Here is a 25,320-nt window from a genome sequence, read left to right as displayed (position 1 = left end):
CAGCTGTGGCAGAGGAGAACGATCTTTATGCTGACAGTGGGGGGGGGGGGGGGGGGCACTCTTGCCGCTATTGTGGCTTAATAGTGGGACCTGGGAACTTGAGATGCAGCCCAACATGTAGCCCCTTGCCTGCCCTATCCGTTTCTGTGTCGTTCCCATCACTTTCGTGAATTTCCCAGATTTTCACAAATGAAAACCTTAGCGAGCATCGGCGATATACAAAAATGCTCGAGTCGCCCATTGACTTCAATGGGGTTCGTTACTCGAAACGAACCCTCAAGCATCGCAGGAAGTTTGACTCGAGTAACGAGCACTCGAGCATTTTGGTGCTCGCTCATCTCTAATGATGTGTTAATTTGGGATTTGAAGACCTTACCCTTGCTTCAAGAGGAGAGCTCGCCCGAGTGTATGTACACCAAGAAGAAGAAATTAAAAAGAAAGAGGTGTTGTTGACGCAAATCCTGAGTAAAGCGTGGGCTTTGGTTGTGTCTACACAGAAAAAAGATGCATAAACAACTCAGTGGACTGGGTGAGTTATCCTAGTACAGATGTAGGCTAATCTGACATCATTAACCCCAGAACAAGGGATTGAAGACCTATTGTGGCAATTCCATGCAGAGTTCGCCTGGCATGCCAAAGACTTTGGGTGCATTGACGCCATTCAACATGAGATACCAACCGGAGATGCAGCTCCTATTTGAAAAAAGATACCACTGAAACTGTACCAAGAGTTGAATAACCTCTTAACCCAGATGCTGAGTTCAGGAGTCATTCAAAGTAGTCAAAGTCCTTGGGCAGCCCAGTAGTGCTCATTAAAAAGAGACTACAAAATGTGGTTCTGCATACATGGATGGAATTTGAATGCCTGTACCATTTGGGATTCCTATCCATTACCAAGGATTGAAAAGTCCTTCTCTGCCCTGGGAAAGTCCCTGTGGGAGAAGTAGACGACTGGTTGGAGGATGAAGAGGCACCTGACTTTCAGAAGTTTCCTTCTACAGTAGTGGCCCAGTCAGGTTGAGAAGCCCAACTATCGATTGCAGTATTAGGTAAAACAAATGCTGAATAGAGCAAGGTCTAGAGTGAGGACTGAGGGCTGTCTCAGGTGATGTGAAGAAAAACCTGGGAAAAAAAAAAGGCCCATCTTAGTCAAAGCGGCAGAACTGACATCACTGCAAAGAACCTGCAGGGACTACAGTTAAAAAGAGATTGCTACAAAGAGTCTGCATTGTCCTGTAGCACTGTGCATCGGGGTACTCCCAACAGATTAACAAACATGCTTCAACTATGCTATGGTACCAAACACACTGGAGATACGTAAGTGAGGTGGGCCCTCAGAAAAAAAAACAAAGTGTGCACACGGACAGTGACTTAAAGGGGTTTTGTTATTAGGAAAAAAAAATCAATACTTGCCTATTCCTCCCCAGTCAGTCTACTTACTGCATCTTCTCCTCCCCGATCCCCTCTAGTCCCCTGGGTCACGTCACTGTAAACCCGCTGGATTCTCTTCTTCCTGTGATTTTACGTACATTTGCAGCATTCAGTGTACCCAATAACTAAAGATGTAGCGTTCACTGCCTAGAGGAAATGCCGATCCCAATACCTGGCTATTGCCGCGACTGCGCATGTGTTGTGTCTTGCGGCAATAGCATATCAATACTGGCGTGAGACACTGCACATGCACAGTCTCAGCAGGAGCCCGGCCTAGGATTTGCCATCCCCTGCTAGGCAGTGAGCGCTACGTCACTAGTGACCGGTACACTGACCAGCAGGAAGGGGAATCCCACGAATGTACACTTCATCACAGGAAGAAGAGGATCCAGCCGGCTGGAGGTGACGTAACCCAGGGGACTGGAGGAGCTAGAGAAGATTGGCGAGGAGAAGATCGGGTAAGAAGGCTGACTGGGGAGGAATAGGTAAGTATTAGAGATGGGCGAACGTACTCGTTTAGGGCGATTTCGCAATCGAGCACCGCTTTTTTCGAGTAACTGACTATTCGGGCGAAAAGATTCAGGGGCGCCGGGGGGCGGTGTGGTGGAGCGGGGGGTAGCAGTGGGGAACAGGGGAGAGCTCTCTCTCTCCCCCCCCCCCACTCCCCTCTGCAACCCCCCGCTCACCCCTGGCGCCCCCCGAATCTTTTTGCCCGGGTAGTCAGTTACTCGAAAAAAGCGGTGCTCGATTGCGAAATCGCCCTAAACGAGTACGTTCGCTCATCTTTAGTAAGTATGGACATTGTTTTCTAATGACAGAACCCCTTTAAGAGCAGGCCTGCCAGTTAAAAAATACATGCGCTTAAGCCAATGCCAGAGAAATACTTTTTCATTGTGCAGTTGTGGATATTGGACAACATTTGCACTACTTTCGGACTGTTTGCAGACGAGTGCCACTGCTGGGTTGAAACGTTCAAATGAGAATTATTCAGTCATTCACATTCGCTCTATAAGTGATAAGAACTGAATGACCGCTGATTACCCGAATGATTAACGAGCCAACAATTTTATTTTTGCGCTAGTAGTATGCGCGCAAAAACAAAAAAAAAAAATCACAGCTGTGAGTGGCCCAGTTCAAATCAATGGGCTATTGGCATTGGGTGTCACTCGTGGGAAAATTGCAATGACAATACATCCAAGTGAGACCGGCCTGAGAAAGATCCAGACAATGGGAGCTATACAAATACAGTAAGCGCCCCCTAGTGGCAGCTGGCTGCAGTCCGTGCAGGAGGCGATGCTATCTGCCAGGATTCCTGCAGGTATCCGGGGATTATTCCTGTATGTATAGCGCTTGTTACAAGTTGTACAAGACTGGATAACATTTATGTCATTAACATTTCATAATGTTTGCATACGGCACGAAACCGATGATTTATGGGCAAAATCTGACAGATACTTTCAAAGAATCAGACAGAAGATCCGCGCTGCTTGTGAAATGCAAATGAAAGCCAAACCCGTGTCAGCCGACTGCCTACGAGAACACGGATCCAGGCGTGTACCGGCTTTTCAAGTTACAAGCGGCGCAGAGCTGTAAGAGATCAGCGGAGCCGCCGGGTCAGACGTCCCTGCTGCGAATCGCAGAATTTACTGACTTCAGAGATGTAGATGAAGCGCGCAGCGTCCACCTCCCAGCGCCGTCACATCTACCTGGCTTTACCTTCCTCACATTGACGCTGTGCGTGTTCCTATTTAGTTTGTCAAGGGAGAAGGAAATTATAAGGTCAACAGATAATAATTCAACAGATTCTCCACTCCAGAACACGGGGAAACGACTAGAATGTCACATATAAATAAATTACTTAAAAGCGCTGCGGAATAAGTTGGCGCTATACAAATAACAAGATTTATCTTTATGCTGGTAGGGTCACTGTCTACATACATTACGTATCCTGTACTGATCCTGAGTTACATCCTGTATTAACCTCCAGAGCTGCACTCACTATTCTGCTGGTGGAGTCACTGTGTACATACATTACTTATCCTGTAATGATCCTGAGTTACATCCTGTATTATACTCCAGAGCTGCACTCACTATTCTGCTGGTGGGGTCACTGTGTACATACACTACTTATCCTGCACTGACCCTGAGTTACATCCTCTACTATACTCCAGAGCTGTACTCACTATTCTGCTGTTGGAGTCACTGTGTACATACATTACTTATCCTGTAATGATCCTGAGTTACATCCTGTATTATACACCAGAGCTGCACTCACTATTCTGCTGGTGGAGTCACTGTGTACATACATTACGTATCCTGTACTGATCCTGAGTTATATCCTGTATTATACTCCAGAGCTGCGCTCACTTTTCTGCTGGTGGAATCACTGTGTACATACATTACTTATCCTGTACTGATCCTGTGTTACATCCTGTATTATACTCCACAGCTGCACTCACTATTCTGCCGGTGGAGTCACTGTGTACATACATTACTTATTCTGTACTGATCCTGAGTTATATCCTGTATTATACTCCAGAGCTGCACTCACTATTCTGCTGGTGGAGTCACTGTGTACATACATTACTTATCCTGTACTGATCCTGAGTTACATCTTGTATTATACTCCAGAGCTGCACTCACTGTTCTGCCGGTGGAGTCACTGTGTACATTACATTGTACATGATATACTGATCCAGAGTTACATCCTGTATTATACTCCAGAGCTGCACTCACTATTCTGCTGGTGGAGTCATTGTGTACATACATTACTTATCCTGTACTGATCCTATGTTACATCTTGTATTATACTCCAGAGCTGCACTCACTATTCTGCTGCTGGAGTTACTGTGTACATACATTACTTATCATGTACAGATCCTGAGTAATATCCTGTATTATACCCCAGAGCTGCACTTACTATTCTGCTGGTGGAGTCACTGTATACATACATTACGTATCCTGTACTGACCCTGAGTTACATCCTGTATTATACTCTGGAGCTGCACTCACTATTCTGCTGGTGGAGTCACATTACTTATCCTGTACTGATCCTGAGTTATATTCTGTATTATACTCCAGAGCTGCACTCACTAATCGGCTGGTGGAGTTACTGTGTACATACATTACTTATCATGTTCTAATCCTGAGTTACATCCTGTATTATACTTCAGAGCTGCACTCACTATTCTGTTGTCTTGAAATAGGGGTGGACCTTTTTTATATGAAGATTCCATCCATGACGTCTACAAGCTGCCCAATGGTGCAGTTTGGTGGTGCTATAATGAAGAATTGCAGCATCCATAGGTTGTACCACCACGGCAACTGAAGCCTGGATACAGTGAGATTTGGTGCAGAAGCTATCCTGCCCCTTTCCAATGGTGCTGCTGCTTCAGGATCCTTGCTTGGAGCAGTTTCACATAAGCCTACAGAAGCTTGTTGGTTGTTCAATAGGGGCTACTATCACTTCCTTGCCACGTGCAATTTTTATTATGAGTGTTCCATCTGTGGTGGTGCCCACTCTGCTTTACAGTATTTCCTCGGATTGAAACACCCTGCCAAGTGGGCGGTACCAGTCAGCAAGAAAACACCAGTGAATGTGTAAGAGATATAGCAGTGGCTCGCTCTGTTCCCCAAGAGGCAGGAAGCAGAGTTCTCAGTAATGTCTCTCGTAGATTTTTCTGTTCCATGCAAGCCCTCTGCTGTCGTGCAATCATGGCTTGCTTTGGGGTGTCAGCTACCGAAGACAAGACTGTTTCTAGAAATCGAAATTAATTTGGTGGAAGGGATTTGTTGCGGTGGTTTTGGGATTGCTACCAGGCTAATAGTCTGGCACAGGTTTTGCAGGTGGTTCTCCATCTTCTGACCCTGGTGGGTGTGGTATTTGGTGAGACATGAATAAGCTGCACCTGTGGGTAATTGTCAAGGCTATTTAGTCTGGCTGATGCTGGACTGAATTGCCGTTGAATCTTCAGTCTAGCTCTGACTGTGGCCTCAGTCAGAAATCGCTTCTGGATTGTTCATTTGCCTGCTGCATCTAAGATAAGATTGTGTTTCTTTTCTATTATGTTTCCCGTTTCATCTAGGGTTAACTAAGGGCCGAGGTACGAGGTCAGGTACGTCCTTGTCAGAGCGAATTGCCTGTGTTTAGGCAGGTCCCCATCCCTGAGGTTATTTAGATAGGGAAAGAGTTCCCATGTTTTTTTATTATTGTTTTGACGCAGCTTGTGTGTTTAATGTGAGGGATCTGTGGGTTATTACACCAAAAGATAGATTGTCACGTTTTTTGGTATTAACACTCATAGGGGTAGGCAGTTTAAAGGAAAAGAACAAAGACATTGTCCGTACAGTCCCTAAAGCAGCCAGCTTGTGAGTGGTTCATCCTCTAGTTCTGATGCTTCTCCTCCCAAATGTTTATCTAGGATAATGTAAAACCAAGTTAGTAAATATCAGAGTACTGGGGCGTGTCCAGCATATCATGGAGGTCCTGGGAGAAGCTAGAAATTTCCCTTCAGTTCCAGGCGGAATGAATGTTATACGTTAAAAAGTAGATGCTCATCGATAACTAAATTATTACAGCATGACCCAAGACTACACAGTGGTACTATCTTATTTGCAGTTGTAATTGAAGCCATAAGATCCAGGGCCACCGCCACTATAGCTAACATCCAAGAGCCATGGCCTCCACTACCACAGGTAACAATCGGGCCTTCACCATCACTCGTAGCAAACTGGCTTCCGCCGCCACCACAGGTAACAGCTGAGGCTTCCGCCACCACCACAGGTAACAGCTGAGGCTTCCGCCACCACCACAGGTAACAGCTGAGGCTTCCGCCACCACCACAGGTAACAGCTGAGGCTTCCGCCACTACCACAGGTAACAGCTGAGGCTTCCGCCACCACCACAGGTAACAGCTGAGGCTTCCGCCACCACCACAGGTAACAGCTGAGGCTTCCGCCACCACCACAGGTAACAGCTGAGGCTTCCGCCACCACCACAGGTAACAGCTGAGGCTTCCGCCACCACCACAGGTAACAGCTGAGGCTTCCGCCACCACCACAGGTAACAGCTGAGGCTTCCGCCACCACCACAGGTAACAGCTGAGGCTTCCGCCACCACCACAGGTAACAGCTGAGGCTTCCGCCACCACCACAGGTAACAGCTGAGGCTTCCGCCACCACCACAGGTAACAGCTGAGGCTTCCGCCACCACCACAGGTAACAGCTGAGGCTTCCGCCACCACCACAGGTAACAGCTGAGGCTTCCGCCACCACCACAGGTAACAGCTGAGGCTTCCGCCACCACCACAGGTAACAGCTGAGGCTTCCGCCACCACCACAGGTAACAGCTGAGGCTTCCGCCACCACCACAGGTAACAGCTGAGGCTTCCGCCACCACCACAGGTAACAGCTGAGGCTTCCGCCACCACCACAGGTAACAGCTGAGGCTTCCGCCACCACCACAGGTAACAGCTGAGGCTTCCGCCACCACCACAGGTAACAGCTGAGGCTTCCGCCACCACTAGTAAGAGCCAGGGCCTCCAAAATCACAAGTAAGAGCCAGCCTTTCAGTACTACAGATAAAACCTAGCTCTGCACCACCTCAGATAACAGCCAGGGCCTCCATCGCTATAGGTAGCAGCCTGACTTCTGTCACCACAAGTAACTCCTGGGGCCTCCACCACCACTACTGGTAAGAGCTAGGGCCTCCAAAACCAGAGGTAACAACCAGCCTTCCACTACTACAGATAACACTGTATGGCGGCATTATTGGGACACTGTATGGAAGTATTATATAGACACTGTAAGGCATTATTATAAGGACACCATATGACAGTATTATATGGAAACTGTATGACAGTATTATATAGACACTGTAAGGCAGTATTATATGGACACTGTATGGCATTATATGGGCACTGTAGGACAGTATTATATGGGCACTGTACGGCAGCATTATTTGGACACTGTATGGCAGTATTATATGGACACCGTATGACAGTATTATATGGGCACTTTATGGCAGCATTATGTGGACACTGTATAACAGTATTATATAGACAATGTATGACAGTATTTTTATTGGACACTGTATGGCAGCATTATGTGGACACTGTATGGCAGCATTATGTGGACACTGTATGGCAGTATTATGTGGGCACTGTATGGCAGTATTATGTGGGCACTGTATGGCAGCATTATTTGGACAATGTATAACAGTATTATATAGACAATGTATGACAGTATTATATGGACACTGTATGGCAGTATTATTTGGACACTATATGGCAGCATTATTTGGACTCTTTGTGTTTTTACTACTTATAATGAATGTAAATCATGCGTGTATGAATATAAATTACCAACTCAGCCAATCAGGCACAAAAAAAGCTGCGTCTAAAGCACAATGGCGCCCAGATATACCCACTCGCACTTCAGCTATCCTAGCTGGTACCTGCAATCAGTTTATAGTAGACTAATCCCTCTACTAATAGTGACGCATTGTAGCCCAACAAATATCTAACGGATTTTTAGCTCTTTGGGACATTTTTCTGAGGGATTATATTCATTTAAACAAAGTATAGAAAAGAAAAAAGTGCTAATCTGTCTGACCGCGGTCGTCTCCATTCACAGGTTTTACGGACGTCTTGTAAGGGGATATCTGCCAGCATTTCACTTGCCGACGTATTACAGTTTCATGTGGAGGGTTTTTCCTCCTGCCTCTCTGCAACACTGCACTATTGTACTTATAGGGGATTTATCATCATGGGATTGTAAAGTCTTTACATGCAGCTTTTCCCAGAGGCCCCATACATTCAGTCGTATGTACAGCATGATGAACACAACTAGAGTCTTTTCTATGTCATTTTACGAAGAACCAGCAGCTGATTCCGGAATAGAATGCCAGAACTGCAGTGATAACTGACACTGGCAGCAAAAACAGAGGGACCAGCAGAAAATGTAACCCCTTAAAGACTGTCCTTTTTTCAGTTTTTCATTCTAATTTTTATGTTCCTCCATTCCAGCAGCTGTAACTTTTTTGTATTTCCTTTAGCAGAGCTGCATGAGGATTTTATGACAAAATGTATTTTTTGTTACCATTTAATGTACCATATGATGTAAAAATTTGGGGGTGAAATGAAAAAACAACGCAATACCACATTTTATTTTTTGGGGGGGAGCATAGGGGATTACAGGGTTCGTGGCGCTGTAAACATGGGGCGTTCACTTTATTCTGTGGGTCAGTGATGCCAAATTTAAATAGTTTTTCCCACAACAGGGCTGTGTGAGGGTTTGTTGTTTTTTTTTGCAGCCGAGCTGTAGGTTTTATTGTTGTCCTTGGGGAACATACCACTTTTTTTTAAAATTTTTTTTGTCTTTTTTTAATGAATTTTTATTAAATTTTAAACATACTGTATATACCGGCGTATAAGGCGACGGGGCGTATAAGACGACCCCCCAACTTTCACCTTATACGCCGGTATTCAGTGGAGAAAAAAAAAAAATCATTACTCACCTCCCCCGACGTCCTGTCGCGCTCCGGCAGGATGTCGCTCGCTCCTCGTCCCCGGCGCAGCATTCCTTTCTGAATGCGGGGCTTGAAATCCCCGCTTCCAGAAAGCTAATACACACGCCGGCAGCCATGACATCATTGAATGGCTGTGATTGGCTAAAACACACGTGGCTTCAGCCAATCACACTATTCAATGACATCATTGAATGGGTGTGATTGCTAACACGTGCGCCTTCAGCCAATCACAGCCATTCAATGCTGTCATGGCTGCCGACGTGTGTACTAGCTTTCTGGAAGCAGGGATTTCAAGCCCCGCATTCAGAAAGCAATGCTGCGCCGGGGACGAGGAGCGAGAGACATCCTGCCGGAGCGCGACAGAACGCCGGGGGAGGTGAGTAATGAATTTTTTTTTTTTACACTTTTTTTTTTTTTTTGTATTACCGGCGCATAAGACGACCCCCGACTTCAGACCCGATTTTTCGGGGTTCAAAAGTCGTCTTATACGCCGGTATATACGGTAAGAAAGTAATGAGTAAACATAAGGATAAAGATGTAGTTGTGAACATGAATGCAAGTTAAGATATATAATGGGTACAGTACTAGGCATAGATTGGTCCGAAAATGCAGTGTTTCGTGAATGTAGACTGCAACCGATATTGTACAATTTGTTATGTTATTACCATATTCAGAATATTCAGAAACAAAGTAACAACAAGTAACCATTAGGTTAAGGTGCATTTAGACACAAAGATGATCGCTCAAAAGGGCATGATGAACCAAGATGAACCAATTACAGCCATTCAGTGATGTCATTCATAGGTACTGCAATGCATTATCATAGTGAGCAGAGCTTTTGTGGTTCAAATCCCCTAGAGGGACAAAAAAAAAAATGAAAAAAGAAAAGTAAATTTGTTCATTTTGCCTCCCAACAAAAATGATTAAAAAAGCCACATGTACCCCAAAGTGGTAACAATAAAACCTACAGCTTGTCACTCAAAAAACTAATCTTCCAGAGCTCCGTCCATGAAAAAATACAAAAGTTATGGGACTTTGAATGCAACACTGTGAAAAAATAATAATAATTTTAAAAAAGTGTTTTTTCAAGTCTCAAGGTCCAGATGAATTACATCCTAGGATATCAAAGGAAGCAGCAGAGGTAATTGCTGAACCACTCATCATAATCTTTGAAAATTGCTGGAGAACAGGAGAAGTCCCAGAAGATTGGAAAAGGGTAAATGTTGTCCTTATCTTCAAAAAAGGGAAGAAGATGGATTCAGGAAACTACAGGCCTGTGAGCCTGACTTCTAAATTGGGAAAGATCTTTGAACAAATTACTAAACAGCATGTATGCAAGTACTTGGATGAAAATGGAGTAATTAACAAGAGCCAGCATGGGTTTGTAACAAACAAGTCATGCCAGATGAGTTTAATTTCCTTCTATGACAGAATCACTGACTGGGTTGATCAGGGAAATGGGGTGAATATAGTATACCTTGACTTTAAGAAAGCATTTGACAAAGTATCTCATACCATGCTTATTGAAAAAATGACCAAATATCGGATTGACAAGGGAACTGTTAGGTGGATTCAGAACTGGGTGAATGATAGTACCCAAAGAGTGGTCATAAAAGGCAGCACATGCAAGTGGAAGAATGTATCAAGTGAGGAACCACAAAGCTCTGTCCTAGGCCCAGTGTTGTTCCAACATTTTTATAAATGATCTGGAGGAGTTAATTGAGGGGAACTGATCAAGTTCTCTGACAACACAAATGTAGGTGGGATAGTAAACACTAGGGAAGAGAGAGAAAGTATTCAAAAAGATCTAGACATGCTTGAATAGTGGGCGGCGACTAACAGAATGGTATCTAACAGGGGGAAATGCAAAGTCCTACATCTGGGAAAGAAAAATGAAAAAAGCACATACAGAATGGTAGAAATTAAGCTAAGCAGCAGCACATGTGAAAAAGACTTGGATATACTAATAGATCATGGACTGAACATGAGTCAACAATGTGATGCAGCAGCCAAAAAGACAAACACAATTCTGGGATATATCAAAAGCAGCATAGAGCACCTAGCACCTATGATCTAATAGGATAATTATCCCTCTTTACTCTTCCTTAGTCAGACCCCATCTGGAATACTATGTCCAGTTCTGGTCACCCCAATTTACTAAAGACAAATTTACAAATCGACAAACTGAGGCAAGTTCAGAGAAGACCCACCAGGATGGTGAACAGTCTGCAAATCATGCCCTGTGAGGAACAGTTAAAGGATCTGGGAATGTTTAGCTTTCAAAAAAGAAGGCTGAGAGGAGACTTAATAGCTGTCTACAAATATCTGAAGGGCTGTCACAGTGCAGAGGGATCAGCCCTATTCTCATCTGCACAAGGAAAGACTAGAAGCGATCGGATGAAACTGAAAGGGAGGAGACACAGATTAGATATTAGACAGTGAGGGGGATCAATGAGTGGAACAGGTTACCACGGGAGGTGGGGAGTTGTCCTTCAATAGAAGTCTTCAAACAAAGGCTGGACAGACATCTATTTGGGATGATTTAGTGAATTCTGCATTGAGCAGGGGGTGGACTCGACCCTGGAGCTCCCTTCCAAATCTACCATTCTATGATTATTCTGGTTTCCAGACTTGGAGTCAGGAAGGAATTTTATTCCCTAAAATAAGGAAAATTGGCTTCTACCTCATTGTTTTTTTAACCTTACTCTGGATCAACATTGGGGGTGTAATAGGCTGAACTAGAAGGACACAAGTGTTTTTTCAGCCTTACATATTATGTTACTATATTGCATAGCTGAGAAACTGAACTTGATTCTGCAAAGACCCGTAAACCGATACAGCGTTACAAAGATACCAAAGTTTGTGATACCACCACATTTGAAACTGTCAGAATTCTGCAACCTGTATGTTATGTGACCGACCTGTAGTGTTCACATCTGTGTTAGGAAATTTAGATTTTCTGCCCCGTTATGGGAGCAGGAGAGGGGAATCCTGTGGCGGCACGGACTTGTTTAATGACAGAACCGTACGACGCTGGACTAACCCCTTTGACTATAATGGGGTCTGTTTGGTTTCCGATTGGCCATCCAGCATTTTACTGGACAAATCGGTGCCTGAAGCTCCAACCACAGATGTGAACGTAGCCTAAGCCATTTAAAGTGGCAGTATCATTGATTTGCATACTTAAAGTGGCCGTAATGTTAATTGCTGTTTGCCCCGCTATTGAGCTACAAGGTAAGATTGCTCTAACTTGCTGCCCCATGTGCTTCGTGTCATAACCCTCCTGCCTGGCGGGACCCCCACACACCTCCGCTCTGGACAATAACTGTATTTTTAGCTTCTACCTGCAGCATCACTTTAAATGCCTTTGGTTTCGTACTTTCGCTCCACTTTAAGATGGTGTTTTCTCCGGGAGACTGGAATGTTCCCCGCACGGCGATCTCGCTGAAACGCTCTACTTGTTATCAAGTGCCCAGAACTTCATCTTACTTTCTGGTGCGTTCTGCAGGAAGTGGCATCATATGATCTGACTACACATGACCAGCAGCATCTTACACAAGCTCACATTGTGCAAGGAGATGCTATCTCTCATTACGTCCTGATCTGATTAATGGTGCGCACGAAGCCGTAGGGTCAATCAACATCATAGGCGTGTTCAGAATATTTGCTGCCAGAGTGTATGTGTTACCTCCACTTAAAATCGGTCTCTACATGTCTTACTAAATTAGTGATTTATAACCCCATGTAACTCAAAGCTTGCATTTTGTATGGTGTTTCCATATTTTTTCCACTCCCTGCATGTACATCTCATGCAGGGGGTGGACAAAAATATGGAAACACCCTACAAAATGCAAGCTTTAAGCTACATGGGGTTATATATATATATATATATATATATATATATATATATACACACACTTTTGGAGATTAGGAATTTTATACCCAGACAGAGTTGCAGAGAATTTATGAAGCTTGGATCAGAGAAACTCCATATGAAGAGTATTGAATTACTAAAAATTGGATGAAGTATGCAAATTATGGGGCCCTTTGTGATGTAAAATGCTACATTGTTTCAGTATATAATTCATAAATTGTTATGTAAGAAGGCCTTTTTTGTTCTACAGATTGTCAGTGAGAGGCGAGTCCTGTCTAAACTCCTTCTCTGCTCCCTGCATGGCGGGGGATATATTTCCCCCCCCCCCCCCTATTTTTTCCATACCGCTGGTGGGCTTTTCTTGGTGCCAACTGTTCGCAGGCTTTTCAGGTGTTGAAGAAGACAAACAGGTGCCATCTTGGGAGGTCATGTCGCAGCACAAAGTCTCTTTCTGCACAGATCTTCACCACATCTTTCTCCACAATAAAATTCCATTTTTAAGTATGACATTTGTAATCCAAGGTAGAAGTGAAAGAAACACATTTTTCCACTTTTTGACATGTAAGGCATGGAGGTATTATCCTGTTCGTGATGCCAAAAATCCCCATACTGCAGCAAGAAGAAGTTGACAGAAGGGTAGCTGGCGCGGTTTTGCTAATTTCAACTTTGTCGTGGTGGTGGCTACTCTGCCGAACATGGTGGCTCTTGCAGTAGGTAGGATTGCAATAGGGCCTGTGCTGGTGCAATCAATAGTTAGTGTAAGTCCAACGTGCCGCCAGTGCCTTTTAGTGAGTTCCTTTTAGTAGCGACAAAATAAGAGGCAAGTCCAAGAGGTTATCAGTAACACCGAAGGCACACAGTTTACTGAAACTTGGAAAGACAGAATAAGGACCAACAGGGGTAACTATGTACAACCACCCCTTAATTCTCCAGCGGAGGAAGAAACGAGGCAGCCAGGCTAAGTTAAGGGATAGCTGAGCGACGAGACACACTGACTTTGCGAGGACAAGATCCAACTCACGATTGTGATGCCTGCTTTTCTTCCTGTTTCTGTGGCGTCTGCATTGTCTCTGTTTCTTTCAGGGTTGAAAAAGACTCCACTCTGGCCTCCTTAAATTCCACTTCTGGCCTGGACTGCCTTAGCTAGCCTGGCTAGGCTAGCCTAAGCTTGACTCTTCCTCCTCACTCAACAACTAAAAACCACACTCTCCACTCTCTCTCCTCCTAACCCCACCCACACTCTGCCCTTTATACCTCACCTATCAACCAATCCTGGGCTAAGGTGAATTCTTCTACCCAATCCTAGTCCTAGCTAGGGATGACTGACAGGTAACATAGTGGGTTAGGGTTCATTCTGCATTGTCATGCAGAGTTAGACAGAGATAACACCTGAAATTAACCATTTAATGGCCAGTTAACTGGTCCTAACTCTGGGGTAATACACTTACAGTAGACATACTGGTCACCGGAGTTGCAGCGATACATAAGGCGGTTTGGCAGCATATTTATAGACCCACATCGTGATACTTTTAAGACTAACTGCACTTGAAGAACTTTGGAATAGCAACAACAGCAACAGTCTCTTTAAAGCATATCATTTTTTGGATGCAGGGAGATAAACCACATCAGTTCTGCTATACTTTTTTAACAGTGTTGATATTACAGCATAAGAGCTCTCTCAGACAAGCATTTTTTGTCAGTGCCCTCCCTTTGTTGGCCTTTTACATGTCATGATCAGCATTGATCGCGGCATGTAGGGGGTTAACAGCAGGGATCGGTATTCTCACCGATCCCCGTTGTTACAGCAGGAGGTCAGCTGCAAGTTACAACTGGCCCCCGCTGCGGATGGCATGGGCCCACACCGTCCATAAGTTTACGCCAATTCATGGGAACCCCTTCCCAACCAAGGGGGGCGTACATTTATATTCTAGAGTAGGAAGGAGTTTAAGCTTACTGCTACACCTGCATACTAGGCCTCTGCCAGGATACGTTTGGCAATACAACTGGATAATAAAGCTGTAATACACTGGGAAGTCTCAGTCCGCCCATGTAGACCGTTACAGAAAGCAGATATGGCATGGGCAGATAGGGTGGAGAGTAGAGAACATTTCCCTACCCCAAGCCGCTGTTGGTAGAAAGCAGCCATGTTGTCTAATCCTCTAGCTATGGATGTGATGTAGATAAGAAAAATCATATATGGGAGTGATCCATCAGTCACATTCCAGACACAATGGACTTTGGCCAGCAGAGTAAAGCGCGCGAGTATTTACTACGGTTGAACTATTTTTATCAAAGCGGGATAAGAGTCAGTCATATGAATGATTTCATAAAATCTAGAGGAAACCTTTGCTATGGTAATTTCCAACACAATCCAGTCCCTTGGCCACTGCAAGTTCAGGTGCAACCCAGCAATAACCGGTAAAACATAGGCTTTACCTGTGACCATGTAATACCACCTATAGGGCATGTAAGAGGGATAAAGTGAAAAGTGTCTTGTCATGGATACAACACTTGGGTTGATGAGACAACCCCTTTAAGAGTCTTACTCAACTTGACCTATACATGGAAAACCATAACCGCCCATAAATGTCAATGGGCACGGCATAAGCAGAAGTTGTGCTCTTCTGATGATTAGCAAAACCCAAGAGCTTGTAGCACCAAGATTTATTGAGATGCGACAACCAAAAAGCCCCTTTGAAGGGGGTTTTTGGGATCTTTTACTATTAATGACCTATTCTCAGGATCAGTCATCAGTTGATTATTAGGGGGTCAATCATTCTGGATCCCCACCGATCAGCTGTTCTTCAGGTCCACTGTCAGAGCGAATAGTGCTGGAAGCAGATAGCGCTGTCAACATTGCAGTGAGCCGTTTGGCACTGCAGGCATAGTTCCCATTGAAGTCCATAGGAGCTGTAACTGCAATATCAAACTGGCGCACTACGATACGGACAGCGCTATCTGCACTGACAGCGGGTCCGGGATCCACTGATTAGTGGCGTTTTCCTCCCAATTAACTACTGATGACTCATCCTGAAGATAGGTCATGAACAGTAAAATTCCCAGACAACCCCTTTAAAGGAATGTCCAGGGTCAGAAAAACATGGCTCCTTTCTTCCAAAGACATTTCCACTCTGGTCCATAGGGTTGTGTGTGGTATTGCAGCTTAGCTCCCAATCCCTTACAGCTGCAATACCACCCACAACCCTATAGACAAGGGTGGCGCTGTCTCTGAAAGAAAGCAGCCATGTTTTTCTCACCTTGGACTACCCCATTAAAAAACCCCCCAAAAAAAACACTATTATAAATACCACTCAAAGGCACATGTTATAAATACCACTTAGTAACTGGCATGGAGCCTATTGGACTGAAACCTCCATAACAAAATATTAGTGCAGCTCTACACTGTTGACCACAAACTCCTCCTTAGTATGCTACGCTCCATCGGCCTGAAGGACACTGCTCTCTCCTGGTTCTCCTCCTACCTATCTGACCGCTCTTTCAGCGTCTCCTTTGCTGGCTCTACCTCCCCTCCTCTTCCCCTTGCTCTTGGGGTCCCCCAAGGCTTGGTCCTCGGCCCCCTTCTTTTCTCTATCTACACAGCCCCTATTGGACAAACCATCAGGAGATTTGGCCTCCAATACCCCCTTTATGCTGACGACACCCAGCTATACACCTCTTCCCGTGACATCTCTGTACCTTTCCTCCAAAACATCACTAACTGTCTGTCCGTTGTCTCTAACACCATGTCCTCTCTCTACCTAAAACTAAACCTCTCTAAAACTGACCTGCTGGTATTTCCGCCCTCCACTAACCGACCTCATCCTGACATCTCCATCTCAGTGTGTGGCGCCACCATAACTCCTAAACAACATGCCCGCTGCCTTGGGGTCATATTCGACTCTGATCTATCATTTACCCCCTACATCCAATCTCTCGCCCGAACATGTCAGCTGTACCTCTAGAACATCGCAAGAATCCGCTCTTTTCTCACCGTGGACACGTTAAGAACGCTTACTGTTGCCCTCATCCACTCCCGGCTCGATTATTGCAACTCGTTGCTGATCGGCCTCCCCTGCACCAGACTCTACCCTCTCCAATCCATCCTGAATGCGGCAGCCCGGCTCATCTTCCTGTCCAGCCGCTACTCGGACGCCTCTGTCCTGTGCCGGTCACTGCACTGGCTGCCCGTTAAATACAGAATTCAATTTAAACTCACTACCTTCATCCACAAAGACCTCCACAGCGCAGCGCCCCCCTATATCGCAATCCATCAACCAGCCCGGGCTCTCCACTCTGCTAACGAAACCAGACTGAGCGCCCCTTTAATTCGAACTTCTCATTCCCGCCTCCAAGACTTCTCCAGAGCAGCACCAGTCCACTGGAACGCACTACCAAAGGCTACCCGAGCAATCCAGGACTCGCAGAACTTCAGGCGTGCTCTAAAAACGCACCTCTTCAGGGAGGCATACCGCATTCCCTAAACAAACCCCTCTGTACTCCGCCTGATAACATGCTCCCTGACCTACTGACTGCATTCCCTGCCAGCCATCATAAACCGCTCCTGCAGTCATACTGTTTCTACCGTCATACAGCTAAATGTCTGACCATTGTCTGTGTATAACATCGCTCACTCTCCACTTCACCATACTGTGCACATCTCCTGCCCTTTACCTTCTGTATCCCCCCCATTACTTGTAGTATGTAAGCTCGTTGGAGCAGGACCCGCACCCTTATTGTTTCCATCAGCTGATTACTATGTAACCGCGGTTCTGTAATATTTGTATTGTCTTTCTGTATCCCCCCCCTGTCTATGTAAGCGCTGCGGAATATGCTGGCGCTATACAAATAAAGATGATTATTATTATTATTATTATTATTACATAACAGTTATTTTACATGGACCAATTTGGTAGACAAGCGTCGGTCAATGACATCCGTTGCTCGTCTACCGGGTCTTTAGACAGGCTGATTCAGACTCTATTAGTCGATGAACAATCATTCGTCTCCGTAGAGCTCTCATTGGTCAGATGCATATCTCTCCGTTTACACATCACCATCAGAGCGACACAAGGATGTAAGACCAGACTACGCAGAGTTTGTTTGTAGTCTGTAACCATGGAGACACCTCAGTGTGTATAGGAACTGTGTACGTGAAATGTTATCCACTCGCATCAGTTCCTACCCCTAGCACAGATCACAATCTAACTTCCATATAACAAAACACATTTAAAGGGGTTTTATGGGTAAAAAAAAAAGACATCAAATTGGCCAAAAAATATAATTAAATTAAAAAATAAACCACACTCACCTCCCTACTGTCGTAAAAAATCCTAACCACTGGGGTCCGGCTGCTGAGATGCCCACAGATCACTAGAATGAGCCGGCTGAGCGCTGTCACTGCTGCTAGCTGAAGATGCTCAGTAGAAAATCTAAGCAGTGACAGCACTTAGATGAGCGTTTCAGCCGGCCTGTTCTAACGATCATTGGGCGTCCCAGCAGATGGACCCCAGCAATCAAGACTGTTGGCATGTCCCAATGATGACATATCAAACGTTTTTAGAAAGCGCAGTTACATTTTAAAAGTTGATGATCTTTCCACAGCACAGGTAAGCAATAGCTGATTGGTGGGAGTTCGCCACCCAGTATCCCACCCAATTAGCTGTTTACCAGGTTGCTGTCATTAGGGTGCTGGAAGCAGATAGCTCCGTACATTGTGTAGTGGCCTGGTGTGGTATTGCAGTCACAGCTCCCATTGAAACGAATGGGAGCGGTGTCTGCAATACCACACTGCGCCACTGTACAGAGTGAACTGCTTCCATATCCATACACTCTGACAGCGGCCCAATGAACAGCTGATCGGACATCGCCCTGGGCAGCGGACTCTTACTGATCGCTTATTGATCACTTATACTGTGGATAGATCATCAATTTTTAAGACCTTAAATACCCCTTTAAAGGGCTCCCTTGTCTGATACAGAAACCCGTCCTCACTGGAAATAGCTATAGTGGTTGAGTACCATTCATGGCATTAACGCTGCTGAAGTCTGTAATGGCTGAGTGGTCATATCCACACACTGAACCACTACAACTTCTTCCGGGATTGGAGTGGTAGGGATCAAGGAAACTACTCTGGACCGTGGGGACAGTTAAAGGGCCGCTATAGTGATTTTTTTATTTATTCGTTATGTCACTATTCCCCAGTATATATAACTGAGCTAGTTTTAGTTTATTTGTTCTAGCTGAAATTTCTTGCCCTTTTGTTCCTCAGAGGGTCATGTGATCTCAATACTGCCCATCTCTGATCTTCTTGGGGTTATGATGTCTGAAACTAGTCAGTTTCTCAGTTTGTGTGATGCTATTTATTACATGATCGCTAACAAAGAAACTCCCTAGAGGGGGACAAAGGAACTCCCCTCACAATTACTGCTGATGATCACACAGTTCCTGTCCCACGATATAATAGAGGAGATCACAGCTCATCCTCCTGACTATATACTTATGCTATGTAGTTTATTTAGGTGAATATAGAAGGTAATAATTAAACTGTTTCCCCTGCAGGTAGAAATGGTATAGCCTCTAACTATTGCAGTGCTTCAATACACAGAGAAGACCTTCAGAGTGTGATAGGCAATCAGGTGAGGGCGGCAAGGATGGAGAAATGTGTTTTTGCCAGAGTGGCCCTTTACGGAGGGCTTTTTTCAATTCTGGAAACCCCTTTAGAAGGTGTTGTACCAAGATTAGAAGTTATCCACTATGCATTGAAATGAATGGATTGCCGTTCACACATGCTCGACCAGTGCTCTAACTTCCCTGCGAAGGAGTTCTGTTCCCAAGATCGGCATGGGTCTCAGTGGTGAGACGCCCACCAGTCAGCAAGTTATCCCCTATCTTGTGGATAGGGAATAACCTTTAATCTTGGTATAACCCCTTTCAGGGTTGATTTCTTGGAAAGTTGGGCACGTGGAGGAAGGACAGCTCTAACTATTGATCTCATTGCCCAAAAATAACTAAAGGCAGCCCTGTGTATAGCCTACATGAGAGGAGGAGAAGACTTACCTTTCCCCATGGGCCTCAAGGGTATGAGGAGTACAGAAATAACACGTGCACCTGCTTGTCGTGGGGGCACAAAGGCCCATTTACCCCATAGAAGACACTAGTATAATAAATAGCACATGGTAGGGGGGAACCCTGTTGCGGATTTTGCATTTGGGCCTAATACACTTAATCTGTCACCCACCTTTAGCCCTATAAGATAAGCTTATGGGCTGAAAGTAGGTGACCTGCTGAGTTCGGGGATGTTAGTGTTATACTTACCTCCCCCGTCGTTCACCCGGTGTGAGCAATTGAAGACTCTGCTCAGTGCACTGATCAGCGCTGATAAGTAGTCCGCCTGTTCTATTTATACAATGGGCGGACTACTTAGCGGCAACGCTTAGTGCATTGAGTGGCGGCTTGCAGCGTTCACACCGGGGGAACAACGGGGGGAGGTAAGTATAACACTTACATCCCTGGACTCAGCGGGTCGCCTACTCTCAGCCCATAGGCTCAGCTTTTATAAGGCTAGAAGTAGGTGACACAATCTCTTTAAGTCTCACCTCGAATTGGCCCCTCAGAACTTGCATGGGCTACCTCTATGCAAAGGCGTAACTTGAAGCTCCTGGGCCCCAATGCAAAACTTGTAACAGGGCCCCAACTATAATGCTTTACTCATAGTACTGGGCTCCCTATATGGAGAAGAGAGGCCTTATGGGCCCCCTAAGGCTCCTGGGCCCGGGTGCAACCGCATCCCCTATAGTTACTCCCCTGCCTCTATGGTATGCACACCCTTACGGATTGCTTTTTATCACATGATGGCCATAAATTCTCCCTGAAAGCTCGCCCTGCGCCTAACTCCCGGGATTGTAGTAGTCATGTGATTAGAAATAAAGCTGCGGCCATTTACTATTCCAACTAAAAAGCTTTGTGTGTTCATTTTGGGTTCTTCTACTATGATGTAGCAGAGCTGAGCTAGTTATGTGGCACAACTCGGGGTGATATAGCAACATTTTCTACTATAAAGGAAACAGATTCAGCTCTGCTACATTTGGAGATTGAAGCCAACGGTTTAACTCTTAAAGTATTGCCCTGAGTGACTGCTGCTGATTAAAGTGGAGCTGCACAGCATTCTGTAGCTGCCGTGTGACATTCGGCATGTCCACGCTACTACATCCACAGAGCAGGGGGATCTGCACTCCTTACATAAGGGAATCGCTGCCGGATGTGAGACGAAATTTTGCAGTAATCTACAATACAACATAAATGAATGGAGCGAGCGGATCCGCAGATTTGGGGTGGATTTACTCTATGATGTGTGATCACACCCTGAGGCCTTCTTCACCTGAGCGTCGTTTTGGCGCTGAGTAGGTGTGTCAAAAAAATCACATCTAAAAGAACGCATGGTTTACTATGGGTTCCTTCAGATGAACGATTTTTGACGCGCCCCAAAAAATTGCCTATCTTATGACGGCACAGTGCTGGCAGCTCCCATAGACTCCTATGGGAGCTGTCCGGCAAAGGGAGGAGGGGCAGCATATTCACTGATAGATAGCCGCGTCGCAGCTGCTGAGTGTTAAATGGGGTGAATGAATAGCAGCTGCAACAACTCTGCAATGTGTGAAGCCCCCATTTAAAGCAAGCCGCCTGCATATCCAGAATTGTTCATTATGAAGTCTGAAGGATTCCCTAATTAATAACCAGACTGGGATAAATAGAGTTTTTGTGCCGCTCAGCTGATCAGTTGGGGTCCTGAGGGGCGGACCCCGACGGATCAACAATAGATGACCTATCCTGAGGATACCTCATCAACAGTATTGTCCCTGGCAAACCCATTAACCTCTGCACTGAGAACCGGTGGGGCTCATTTACTACCAACTTTTTGCCAGAATTTTCCCAGAATCGCGGTGTAAGCTGCACTTTTTTTAAGTAAATCAATTTAGACATATTTGCGCCAAAAAAAAACAGATGCTTTGTGTCTCTCACCATTTTTTCAAAGAGTCTTTAAAAGGGGGCGGGGTCTAAATGGAGGGAGGCTTAAGAATTGAGACTTTTCAAAAAGTTGTCGCAATCTCATTCCAGTAGCCGGGTGGCGTAGAAAAGTGATTCACATCTCTAGACGTATTTTAGGATGCGAGAAAGTTATCAACATTGTTCGACATTTAATACATTTTTTATGCGTTTTCAAACTGGAGAAGTTAAAAAAAAGATGCCAGAAAACTGATACGAAGAATTCCTCTCATGATAAATGCTCCGTGGTTCACATACAGCAGGAGGGGAGATTGGGGCAAGAATAGTAGGAAGAAGGAATAATATTAGTAACATTCTTTATGCTTTCACAATATTTGAAATCCTAAGTCTACAATGTTGGGTCCGGCGTGGATCTGCACTCTTCAATGGACAAATCAACCGTGAAATCTGCGCCAAGAAGCGATACATCATTTGTTTTCCATATGTGGATTTTAAATCCATGCACGGAAAAAATCTGCGTTGTATATATTATGGTGCAGATGAGCGGGGCACATAGAGGACATGGAACTGCTGCGGACCTGATGCTGGATGTATGGATTCCACATCAAAACCTCTAAAGCTTTTCGACCCATTGCCTAAAATAAGTTGCCATATTGCGTCATGAAGGCAGCAGCTCCGTGTCCAACCGATGGCTCTCCAGCAGTTGCAAAGCTGCAGCTCCCAGTCTGAGGTTGTAGTTTTGAAATCTCTGGAGACCCTCAGGTTGGAGACCACTGCCCTACTGTATAGATGTCCATGTAGATTCCAGATCCATTCCAGTCCAGAACTCCTGACTACTACTACCCCACCACTTACCTGCAATGTCCCATAGCTGTAGACGGACCACAGTATCCGAGTCCCAGGTTAGAACCTTTAAAGCGAAGTCTACCCCGATGGTAGCGCGGTAATGAGGCGAGAAGTTCTGGTGGACATAACGCTTGATGATACTTGTCTTGCCAACTCCCAGGTCACCAATGACCAGGATCTTGTAGAGATGTTCCGTGTGATGGCTGTGCATCTTGATTCCCAAACTCCCAGAAGACTAATCCCATGCTCTGTAGCAAATTCTTGCCAGGGTCAGGAGGATGGAAAGGGGGAGGGATGAGGGAACCGCATTGATAGACTACATCAGACACTTAGCACTGAAGAGAAGGGAAAAAAGTGACCGACAAAAAGTATGGATTAGAGAGTCGAGGTCTAACGCTGCACCGTAGGGTAAGAGATTACGGAAGACGGAAACGTGTGGTTACATTGTATCAAGATAAGATCCATATCTCACAGCAGATACACATTATTTCCCCTGTTTACACGGAGGAGGCTTGCACACAATCTCATTTGTAAAGTTATTCCTATTTTTGCATTACAATTTTAACCATTTATAGTAAGGTCCCTTCAGCTGGTCGAATATTTGGGCTGTGAGCTGTCCAGGTATTCCACGGCTCTTATGTATGAGCCCCGGAGATGGTAAATGGGCCACAGGTAGGTCTTCCAATCCGAGGTTTGCAGAATCCCTGGGGTAGTCCATGTATGTACTGAGGGATGCCAAGCATAGGGTTTCTGGCCCTATTGCAGGGGTGCAGAGGTTTACTTGCGCAAGGCCCTTAGCAGGGGACATCAACAAGAAACCATGACTTCTTCATGCTTATAAGGCTATATTCACATCTGCATTGGAAGTTCTGTGAAATTGGAAATGCCGGGTGAAAGGGTGGTGCATATACGGTAGGACTTTTTTCCCAGACAGGTGCAGGAACCAATTGTGATGTGCACCCAACGCTGATCAGCGGCATTGCCATGTCAACGCATTGTGACCCAACTCCTGGCGCTTCCCTCTGCTTAACTCCAGAGACGGCGGCCTATTACTGTGACCTCCTGGCGAGGACACAATAATATGTTGAGGACATCTACATGGCAGCCGGCTCATTGGGGTGCCTCTAGGTGGACACACCCAGGAGTGGTGGGTCCTAGCACCTGCCCAGGTTCGCCAAATGCTGGCGGCAGGCTTGGTTTTTCGACAATTAATGTAAAAAGGGAGTATCATCTCTCCTTATGCATGTCTGGCAGTGCAGTCTGTTACAATCAGTAGGAGGGTACCTCTCCTTAATAAAGTGCCCGCATTAACCGTGCTAGTCCACTACCGACTATGAACAATATTGTCAGCCAAGTGCTTTGATAAACAGTACCCGAAACCGTATCTTCCCCCCTCATTACCGTTTCCAGATGGATTGAGCCCCCACAATAGGTCGCCACTTCCTGTACACTTGAGGCAGGTACTCCAGTCATCGCATTATCACAATGAAAGGTGACTCCTCTACTATAAAGATGGAGGCAGGATCCTCTGTTCACAATACGTAATGAACACAGCTCACCTCCTCCCTGCATACATCACAGAGCATGCCCACTACACTCTCCTATAGAATTCAATTAGTCCCTTACTACCAAGGCTATCCTCCTCTCTAAAGGACCAGGTGCATCTGTGCATTTTATAAACAGGCCATTGATTTAAATTAAAATGGTGTAATGCTTTCTTTCTCCTGCGGAGGCGCTGTTTGGGAATTAAACTCTTGTTGCTGAGTTCTTCTATAAGTTACAGCTGATCTGCACCTTTACTCCTCCTATAGTAACACCTCTCGAGACATGGAAGACGTCATTACTCCCATAGACGATGGTGCGCTATCTTCTTACTGCTCTTAGGCTATGCACACACCGGGATCTGCATTAGAAAGTTCTGGCAGGAATTTCAAAAGAAAATTGCAACAGAAATCCTCGCCTGGAGGCCGCATCCACACGGGCAACAGCGATATCGCTGGTATGTACACGCGATTTTGTAGCGAGAAGGTTAAGGCTGGGTTCACACTTGACGGAAATCCCACGGAAACCTTGCGGAATGACCGCACGGAAATACTGTGAGATTTCTGCGAAGAAATGAAGCTTCAAAACCCACGGCCTTCTGCTGCAGATTTTGGAGCGGCTTCACCACCTGCGGAAACGGGAAAGAATTGACATGCCTCGTCTTTGAATTCCGCGCCCGTGTGGAGGCGGCCGACATATATCTGCTGAGGATTTGCACTGGGACCTGCTGCAGATTGGCCTATAGGGGTGTCACATGGAGTTTATACAGACAGTGACACAGGTTTTTCTGACATGGGTCTGTCTCAATAGTACAGAGTAGTCAAGAGGGCCCCAAGCCATTATGCTGCCTGAGGCAAACTGTGAAATGGGCCCCCCTGCAAAAAAAAGTGATAATATACAAGATACCCAGTTAGAGATGAGCGAGCGTACTCGTTAAGGCAAATTACTCGAGCGAGTATCGCCATTTTCGAGTACATGCCTGCTTCCCCGAAAAGATTCGGGGGCCAGCGGGGGGAACGGGGGGGTGGGGGGGGGGTGGGTGTCTCTCACCGCTGACCCCCAGTGGCCCAACGAATCTTTTCAGACGAGCAGGCAA

At 45.5% G+C, this 25,320-nt stretch overlaps 1 protein-coding gene across 1 annotated transcript in view; it reads right to left on the bottom strand.

Moving 5' to 3' along the window:
• RAB38 (RAB38, member RAS oncogene family) overlaps nucleotides 1-23,020 on the bottom strand; it is a 56,602-nt gene extending 33,582 nt beyond the window's left edge. Inside the window, exon 1 of the mRNA XM_066587139.1 lies at nucleotides 22,692-23,020. Within this exon, the coding sequence (XP_066443236.1) occupies nucleotides 22,692-22,893 (202 nt within the window). The 5' untranslated portion in view covers nucleotides 22,894-23,020. The remainder of the gene's footprint in view (nucleotides 1-22,691) is intronic.
• Nucleotides 23,021-25,320: the final 2,300 nt, after the last annotated feature.

The sequence above is a fragment of the Eleutherodactylus coqui genome, chromosome 1, assembly GCF_035609145.1.
Source record: "Eleutherodactylus coqui strain aEleCoq1 chromosome 1, aEleCoq1.hap1, whole genome shotgun sequence".
In the NCBI taxonomy this organism is placed as follows: domain Eukaryota; kingdom Metazoa; phylum Chordata; class Amphibia; order Anura; family Eleutherodactylidae; genus Eleutherodactylus; species Eleutherodactylus coqui.
The sequence above is the reverse complement of the archived record's forward strand: the minus strand, read 5'-3'. Positions and strand labels throughout refer to the sequence as shown.